The 9849-nt window shown below is 43.9% G+C and overlaps 1 protein-coding gene and 1 long non-coding RNA gene across 2 annotated transcripts in view; one reads left to right on the forward strand and one right to left on the reverse strand.

Moving 5' to 3' along the window:
• Positions 1-1564: 1564 nt before the first annotated feature.
• Positions 1565-9849, reverse strand: part of LOC100562181 (methanethiol oxidase) — a 33451-nt gene continuing 25166 nt past the window's right edge. The window contains exons 9-12 of the mRNA XM_062965291.1: positions 9761-9849; positions 7836-7928; positions 5561-5679; positions 1565-4041 (exon numbers count right to left, since the gene is read on the reverse strand). The exon at positions 9761-9849 is cut by the window's right edge and continues 33 nt beyond it. Coding sequence (XP_062821361.1) covers positions 3879-4041; positions 5561-5679; positions 7836-7928; positions 9761-9849 — 464 coding nt within the window. The 3' untranslated portion in view covers positions 1565-3878. The remainder of the gene's footprint in view (positions 4042-5560; positions 5680-7835; positions 7929-9760) is intronic.
• LOC134294392 (uncharacterized) overlaps positions 5678-9849 on the forward strand; it is a 15606-nt gene continuing 11434 nt past the window's right edge. The window contains exon 1 of the long non-coding RNA XR_010001314.1: positions 5678-6923. This is a non-coding gene — a long non-coding RNA (uncharacterized LOC134294392). The remainder of the gene's footprint in view (positions 6924-9849) is intronic.

The following is a 9849-nucleotide window of genomic DNA, read 5'->3' on the forward strand; positions in this document are numbered from 1 at the left end:
AATATTTGCAACTTGTGCTTCTTTTTGTGACCAGAAAAGGGAATTCCTGGAAATGTTTTGCAAACTTCTTCCAAACTACAGTACAGTAGAGTCTCACTTATCCAACACTCGCTTATCCAACGTTCTGGATTATCCAACGCATTTTTGTAGTCAATGTTTTCAATACATCGTGATATTTTGATGCTAAATTTGTCAATACAGTAATTGCTACATAGCATTACTGCGTATTGAACTACTTTTTCTGTCAAATTTGTTGTATAACATGATGTTTTGGTGCTTAATTTGTAAAATCATAACCTAATTTGATGTTTAATAGGCTTTTCCTTAATGCCTCCTGTGACGGCGCGAGTGGCGCCATCTATATGTTGGAACTATAAGTTTCAAGATTTGAATTGTTGTATCATGCCTGATTTTGCCCTTACCCTGTAAATGTAGTTGGATTGGTTATTTATATCTGTCAATCAATGTTGTTTGTACCTGTTACATTGCTCACTCAGCAAAACTTTTTGGCTCCACCTCTTCCTGGAGTAGGACTGTGTTTCCTCCTTTTCATTCCATCAGCAAGTTCTCTTATCGGATGGACGTGAAAGAGAGGCTTGGCTCAAAAAGCCCTTCAAAAGTTACCTCTCAGCACCAATTCTGAGGTTCTTACCCTTGGGACTCACACTTCATGTTCAGGGCCAACCTGAACAACATTGAGGAGTCTCAAGCGCCTTCACATCAGTCCTTTGGCAACAGAGGAAGACTCTTGTCTTCAGATATAGGTCATTGGACTGAGGCTGAGTTTGCTCCGGCATTCACAGCCAGAGAAAAAGGGATCTAGACAAGCTTCATGGACTTAAACAATCAAAGACTGTAATGTATATTTTCTTTTATCCCCTTTGTGAACAATAAAACCAGTTTTTGAGTTAACTACAGTGTTTTGGTCCTTGGGAGTTCCAGTTTCCCTAAAGGAGGGCAAGAAGCAATCCCCTGGGGAAAGATGTCACGTCCATGCCTCTTTCACTAAGAGTTTACAGCCCCAGGCGCGACGGCACACCTCCTTATTATCCAACATATTCGTTTATCCAACATTCTGCCGGCCCGTTTATGTTGGATAAGTGAGACTCTACTGTATATGTATATATATATGTATGTGTGTGTGTGTGTGTGTGTGTGTGTATATATATATATATATATATATATATTGTATAGGCACTATGTATAATGTGCAATTATGGAATAGAAAGGTATGCAAATAAAAATAATAATTATCTATAAGAAAGTACCCTAAGCAATATTGCCAGCCTATGGCTATTTGAATGTTAGCACAGGGAATATTTGCAATTTGCGCATCTTTTTGTGACCCGAAAAGGGAATTCCTGGAAATGTTTTGCAAACTTCTTCCAAACTACAGTATAATCCTTTTCCCCATATATACAGGAGCGCTTCTCTTTTTGGAATTTGGATGGAGGATTAGATAAACATTAAATCACAGCATCCAAACGATTTGATAACCTTCCAAACCCCAAATCAGCCTGACAACGAATGCATATCTAGGGAGAGGCAATCTCTTCATCAAAGCTTTCTCCAACATTATTATTTTTATTTAAACACGGCTCACACAACTGACAGCAAACATTACCTCTGTCATCACTGTCATTGTGGTGATTTTCTGAATCAAGAGGAAGCAAAAAAAATAGTGGCGCAAAGCATGCTAGATTCCAAATTTTCAGGTTGTGAGACAGAAAACATTCAGTTATATGGAGTTTCTGAGAGCAAGAAACAGGGGAATTCCAGACAGGAAACAATCACCTCCCAACAAAGGATTTCCCCAGGCAGGAAGCAGCCAGGCTTTGAAGCTGTAGGGCCAATTGCAACATTCCCACTTGCCTCCAACAGACAAGAGTTCTTTCTCCCCACAGATATCTAAACCCTACTTGCCTCATTTCCAACAGACCTCACAACCTCTGAGGATGTCTGTCGTAGATGTGGGAGAATCGTCAGGAGAGAATGCTTCTGGAGCATGGCCAGACAGCCTGGAAAACTCACAGAAATCCAACTTTGTCTTCATCAAAATACTTTCCGTTGGAGCCTACATAAGGTATTTTGGGGGTTCAGCTACAGATGTAATATATATATTATTGGCTAAATTCCTACATATATCTCTTTTAATGTGGTTGGTGTGCACATTGGTTTTCCAAAAAATCCAAACACGACCTCGTGTGGCTGGAGAATGTCACTGACACAAAAAGGAAAAAAAATGATGTTGTCGAAAGCTTTCATGGCCGGAGTAAGTTACTGGGTTGCTGTGAGTTTTCCGGACTGTCTGGCCATGTTCCAGAAGCATTCTCTCCTGACGTTTTGCCCACATCTATGGCAGGCATCCTCAAAGGTTGTGAGGTTTGTTTGAAACTAAGAAATCTGAGAAAGATAAACCTCACTTGCTTAGGGTTGCGGTGAGTTTTCCGGGCTGTGTGGCCATGTTCCAGGAGCATTCTCTCCTGACGTTTCTCCCACATCTATGGCAGGCATCCCTAGAGGTTGCTCACAGATGTGGGAGAATCGTCAGGAGAGAATTCTTCTGGAACATGGCCATACAGCCCGAAAAACTCACCGCAACCCAATGATTCCGACCATGAAAGCCTTCGACAATACATTCTCATTTGCTTAGTTTCCAACAGACTTCACAACCTCTGAGGATGCCTGCCATAGATGTGGGCAAAATGTCAGGAGAGAATGCTTCTGGAACATGACCAGACAGCTTGGAAAACTCACAGCAACTCAGAAAAAATATTCTGATTTTCCTACCATTCGACTGCATTGCTAATTTTAGATTTTCCCCTTCAATTGTGGAATATTTTCAATGGATTATAATATGCAATTTACTTGGAAGAAAGGACAGCATGGCAACAATGTGTTGTGATCTGTGACTTTCTAGCAGATTATTCCAAAAATATAACACTTTAAAGTTGCTACATTTGCAATTGCATCCCAAAAGGTCAGAGCTAAAGTAGCAAAATCCATACTTGAGGTCAGAAATGGAAATGGTTTGTGATGATAAAAATCCGACACTGTCATTGTTAAGTTTCACCCATCATAATTTTAAAGAGCTAGTTTTAATTTTTGAATAAGTTTTAATGTTTTAATTGGAAGGTGTTCATAAAGGTTGTATATTACTGATTTCATGGCCTATGGCTAGTACATTGAACAATTCATTCATTCATACTGCAACGGGTTGGATCGGATAGCATTTGGTTCCCTCCAATTCTACAGATCTGATTCTTGGGTCTATTTTTTTTTTCCGTATTAGGAGCAACTGGAGTTGATTCTGGAGTGAGAGAATTGGCCGTCCGCAAGGATGGTGCCCAGGGAACGCCCTGATTTTTTTGATGTTTTATCATCCTTGTGGGAGGCTTCTCTCATGTCCCCGCATGGAGCTGGAGCTGATAGAGGGAGCTCATCCACACTCTCCCCGGGTGGGATTTGAACCTGGCAGCCTTCAGGTCAGCAACCCAACCTTCAAGTCAAAAGGCTTTTATCCCCTAGGCCACCGGAGGCTCCTTGGGTCTATGAGAGAATGCAACTTGCCTAAGGTTCCTGCAGCTGAGTTATGATTCAAATCTGGTTCTTCCAGAGTCTTCTCAGCATCTAGATAAGTAGCAGTGCAAGAAGAAACTGTCTGCTGAAATGCTGGCTTTCTAGCTGCAGAAAGGAGAGTTTTTATTTGTGTTTTTTTAATGTTAAGATATCCGTTTGTTCCCTGCCTGGAGAAATACATTTGAGGGAAAGAGCGTGAGAATTTTTAGAACCGATTCGGTTAGAGGCCCCTTGAGCATCCATTTTTCACCCCTGGAGTTTGGAAAGATCCCTATATTTGGTGCTCCGTCTCTGTGGCTTCAGATCCAGATGTCGGAGGTGGTGTCTCCTCCCGGGTAGCGGATCTCGTGGGCCAAAGCGGGGCCCTCCGGCTCTTTCCCAAAATCCACGAGGAACTTTTTGTTTGCCTTCAAGCCCCCGCACTTGGTGTCCACGTCGATCTGCAGCATAACAGAGCCTTCCCTGGACAAAGAGAAAAAGAAGAAGAGATCAGGGAACATGGCTGGCGAGGGAAAGTTGGAAGGAACGAGAGATGTATACAGTAGAGACTTAGAGTTACAAGCTGTGTAGACGCAGGGAATGCCGTGGATGGAGCATATCGGGATTTCAAGAAGGCCTTCCTTCGATATGATATGGAATGGGGGATGCCTGTCTCGACAGCAGGATGTGTGGAAAAGATCTTGGAGTCCTTGTGGGGAGGAAGGTGAACATAAGCCAACAATGTCATGCACCGGCTAAAAAAGCCAATGGGATGTTGGCCTGCATCAATAGGAGACTAGTGCCTAGTTCCAGGGAAGTCATGCTATCCCTCTATTCTATTCTGCCTTGGTCAAACCACACCTGGAATCACGCTGCGTCCAATTCTGGGCACCACAACTCAAGGGAGATGTTGACTATCAGCTGGAATATGTTCAGAGGAGGGCAAGCAAAAATGATCTAGGGTCTGGAGAACAAGCCCTATGAGAAGCGGCTGAAAGAGTTGGGCATGTTTAGCCTGCAGAAGAGAAGGCTGAGATGAGACATGATGAGGACCATGTATGAAGATGTGAGGGGAAGTCAGAGGGAGGAGGGAGCAAGATTGTTTCTGCTGCCCTGGAGACAAGGAAATGGAACAATGGCTTCAAACTAAAATATGAGGAAGAACTTCCTCACTGTGAGAGAGAGCTGTTCAGCAGTGGAACTCTCTGCCTTGGAGTGTTGTGGAGGCTCCTTCTTTTGAGGTTTTGCAACAGAGGCTGGATGGCCATCTGTCAGGGGTGCTTTGAATGCAGTTTTCCTGCTTCTTGGCAGAATGAGGTTGGACTGGATGTCCCACCAGATTTCTTCCAACTCTGAAAGGATGTTGCATTAAGGAGAAAGAGTCATGCTTTGTTTCTGCTGCTCTGGAGACTAGAACTTAATGGAGGAATTAATTCAAGTTGCAGGAAATTCCACCTAAACATTACAAAGAACTCCCTGACGGTCAGAGCTGTTGGAATCGAGTGGAGTCTCGAGTGGAGGTTTTAAAGCAGACATTGGATCACCATCTATCAGGAGGGCTTTGATTGTGTCTTCCTGGCAGAAGGGGGTTGGACTGGGGTCTCTTCTAACCGTGATTCTCGGCCAGGGAGAGATGTGAAGCTGCAGAGAGGCACGAGGCTGGAGAAAGAAGCGAGGCCACAGAGAGACATGAGGCCGGGGAGAGAGGTGTGAGGCTACAGAGAACTGCAAGGCCGAGGAGAGACTGAAGATCTGTGAAATGCCAGGAATCCAACCGTGTTCCTTATATAAAATGAGCTACATCATACACCAGTGAGCTGCAGATAAACCCATGCCAATCACTCCAGCAACCACGGGCAATGCAAAGGCAACCGAAAAGTGATAAGGACCACAATACCATGTTCTCAGCCATTGCTTTGGTAGATACTGCTAATTTGTGAATATTTTCTATGAGCAGACATGGAACCCATATAGGTCAAGAATATGTACAAAGGCGGCTTACTTGACCATATCGGGGTAGAACTGTTTGTCCCATCCGCTGTAGAGAGAAGTGCTGACATACAGCCTTTTGCCGTCCAGGCTCAGTTGGATCATTTGAGGGCCTCCTTGAACCCGTTTCCCCTGAGGAGGAAAAGAAACCACATCTAAGTAACAAGTAAGTCAGAAATCATTTACAAAGATCATTTACAGACCAAGAAACCATGGCATACACCCTCTACGCTCATCAAATGGAAGCAAACTTCTGAAAGACAAAAGAACAATTGCACTACACTGGAAAGAGCACCACCAGAACCTCCTGGATCGCAGCTCCAATGTGCCCGAAGAGGCCTTCTCACAAATCCCGCAACAACAAACCAGGGATGAGCTTGCAGCACGGCCTAGTTTGGAAGAAGTCAGCAATGCCATCAGTCAACAAAAAAATAACAAAGCCAGCGGACCTGATGGGATTCCTTCTGAAATCTTCAAAGCAGGTGGACCTGAGCTGATACAACAACTCCACCATCTCGTTGAAAAAGTGTGGGTGACCGAGAAAATCCCAGCAGACTTGAAGGATACCACGATCATCTCCCTTTTCAAGAAAGGGGATAGAACAGACTGGAAATATTGCTGTATCTCTCTCTTAACCTCTGCTGGGAAAATCCTCGCAAGAATCCTTGCAAACCGCCTTCTACCTGTTTCTGAAGACAACCTCCCAGAATCGCAGAATGGCTTCCGCCCCTCCAGAGGAACAGTGGACATGATCTTCACTGCACGACAGCTCCAAGAAAAACGCAGGGAACAAAATCAACCTCTGTACATTGACCATCCCCCAAAAAATTGGGTGCCCTGACAAATTTGTGAGCATCCTGTGGCTTCTCCACGATGCCATGATGGCAATAGTCTTTATTATTTATTTATTTTTATTTACAGTATTTCTATTCTGCCCTTCTCACCCCGAAGGGGACTCAGGGCGGATCACATTATGTACATATAGGGCAAACATTCAATGCCCATAAACACATCGAACCGAGACAGAGAGACAGACAGACGCAGAGGCAATTTAACCTTTTCCTGAGGGGATGTTCGATTCTGGCCACAGGGGGAGCAGCTGCTTCATCATCCACTCTGATGGCACTTCCTCATTCCAATGTCGTAAATTAGTTAAACTTGCCTCCCCACTTTTATAAGTGGTACCTTATTTCCTACTTGATAGATGCAACTATCTTTCGGGTTGCTAGGTCAGCAACGAGGGGCTATTTTTCATTTTTAATTGACGGGTGCAGAGGCGGTTCAACCACCAGGCCAACTAGGCAGTTCCCTGTGGCACCATCTTGTTGGGGGCGCCATCGAGGCAACTCCTGTCTCCTGCGGCCTGCCTCCACAAGGTATTGAACTGCTTTTTCTGTTGATTTGTTGTAAAACATGATGTTTTAGTGCTTAATTTGTAAAATCTTAATGTAATTTGATATTTAATAGGCTTTTCCTTAATCCCTCCTTATTTTCAAACATTTTCGCTTATCCAACACTTTTATTTTTCAGTGATTGGTTTGGGGGGGGGGGGGGGGGGCGGCGCGAAAATTCTGTTTGCCTACACTTGAAAAATACCTAGGGCCGGCTCTGGACGGGTGCTGGCCTCGAACTCATGACCTCATGGTCAGAGTGATTTATTGCAGCAGGCTGCTCTCCAGCCTGCGCCACAGCCCGGCCCGGTCTTGGACAGCAATGGCTCCCAAAGTGACGTACTGGTAGATACTGAGGACTGGGAAGCCTGGCCCTTGAGCGTTCTAACTGGAGGTCAGCTGTGACCAGCAGTGCTGTGGAGTTCGAAGAGGTACAAATGGAGGGCGAAAGGGAGAAACGTGCCATGGGGAAGGCGCGTCGAGCCAACCCTGACCCGGACCTTGCGTCTGGAAACTGATGTCTTCACTGCGGAAGAACATGCGGATCAAGAATAGGTCTGTTCATTTACCTACGGACCCACCCCCAAGACACATCATTCTTTTCTGCAATTGCCCACTTCAATGTAAACATGGCAAAACAACAGATCCCTTTTAGGTGCATAATCATAGCCAAGAGTGTGATGTGTTCTTAAACCTCATTCACACAGTACAGTTATTGGTCCCACTTCTACTACTCATGGTATCCTGGGATTTATCAGATAAGATATCCCAGGAAGAACAGCCATGGAATGAAATGGGGATTATAGAGCTCTTCTGTGACCTGAAGGACAAGAAAACTACAGAGAAAGAATTATATTATCAATATAATAATTTAGCAAAATATCTGCTGTACGGCACCTTGATGATGAATGGATCCGGCTGGCAGTCCAGTTCTTGATCTTCAGTCACGGTGACAGGGCCACCTTTGACGATGCTGCCTCCTAGAAACACCTACGAGAAGAGAGAAGCAGGGTTAAAATTCGGACTAAAACACGGAGCGGGTTGTCATCTGGAGCTACTAGTCATCACTGTTTGGAAAGCAAATGTTTGGAGACAAAATTAGTTTCCAAAACAAAGTTCAGGAGGTATTTGGCAAAAGCCGAAGAGCCTACAGGTTTATCTTTTAATATGATGGGTTATTTTATGCAACACATTATCCATCCATCCATCCATCCATCCTTCTATTGATGTATCTAATAATAATAATAATAATAATAATAATAATAATAATAATATGCAGAATATGTAAAGCAAAGTGAAGAACCTGCTTTGATTGAAGTCAAAAATCAGAAACTCCTCAAAACACAGCAGACAAAGAATCAGTACAAGAAAACCGCACTACAAACTAGAGCTGACAGCTGGCACAACAAAACATTGCATGGAAAGTTCCTTGACAAAATTGAAGGAAAAGCTGATAAGGAGAAGACCTGGCTCTGGCTCACGAATGGGACCCTGAAGAAGGAGACAGAAGGCCTGATCCTTGCAGCCCAGGAGCAAGACATCAGGACAAAGGCCATTCAGGCCAAGATTGAAAAATCAGCTGATGACCCAAAATGCAGACTGTGCAAGGAAACCGACGAAACCATTGATCATCTCCTCAGCTGCTGTAAGAAAATCACACAGACAGACTACAAACAGAGGCACAACTATGTGGCCCAAATGATTCATTGGAACTTATGCCTCAGGTACCACCTCCCAGCAGCAAAGAACTGGTGGGATCACAAACCTGCAAAGGTATTGGAAAATGAGCACAAAGATACTGTGGGACTTCCGAATCCAGACTGACAAAGTTCTGGAACACAACACACCAGACCTCACAGTTGTGGAAAAGAAAAAGGTTTGGATCATTGATGTCGCCATCCCTGATGACAGTCGCATTGACGAAAAACAACAGGAAAAACTCAGCCGCTCTCAGGACCTCAAGATTGAACTGCAAAGACTCTGGCAGAAACCAGTGCAGGTGGTCCCAGTGGTGATGGGCACATTGGGTGCCATGCCAAAAGATCTCAGCCGGCATTTGGAAACAATAGACATTGACAAAATTACGATCTGCCAGCTGCAAAAGGCCACCCGACTGGGATCTGCGCGCATCATCCGAAAATACATCACACAGTCCTAGACACTTGGGAAGTGTTCGACTTGTGGTTTTGTGATACAAAATCCAGCATGTCTATTTCGTCATAAAAAAATAACATCATCCATCCATCTATCTATTGATGTATATAATAATAATAATAATAATAATAATAATAATAATAATAATAATAATAATAATAAGAAGAAGAAGAAGAAGAAGACTGTGTGATGGATCTGCATGAAGAAGAAGAAGAAGAAGAAGAAGACTGTGTGATGGATCTGCATGCATCATCCGAAAATAAATCACACAGTCCTAGACGCTTGGGAATTATTCGACTTGTGATTTTGTGATACGAAATCCAGCATATCTATCTTGTTTGCTGTGTCATAATAAAATAATAACAACAACAACCACAACAACAATATTTTTATCATATCGGAAGTGACTTAAGAACATACTGCAAGTTGCTTCTGGTGTGAGAGAATTGGCTGTCTACAGAGACTTTGCCCAGAGGACGCTTGGATGTGTTATCAACCTGCTGGGAGGCTTCTCTCATGTCCCCATAAGCTAGAGCTGACAGACGGGAGCTCACCCCATCTTGCGGATTTGAACTGCCAATCTTCAAGTCAGCAACCCAACCTTCAGGTCAGCAGTTCAAAAAAGCAACCCAATGAAAGCGTATCTTGCGACTCAAGTGCGGGTTTACCTGTCCCACCAGTTTAGGCTTCCGGGTGTCCGTAATGTCATATTGGCGGATGTCGCCATGGAGCCAGTTGCTAAAGAACAGGTACCGAT

This window comes from Anolis carolinensis, unplaced genomic scaffold, assembly GCF_035594765.1.
Source record: "Anolis carolinensis isolate JA03-04 unplaced genomic scaffold, rAnoCar3.1.pri scaffold_14, whole genome shotgun sequence".
Classification (NCBI taxonomy): Eukaryota; Metazoa; Chordata; class Lepidosauria; order Squamata; family Dactyloidae; genus Anolis; species Anolis carolinensis.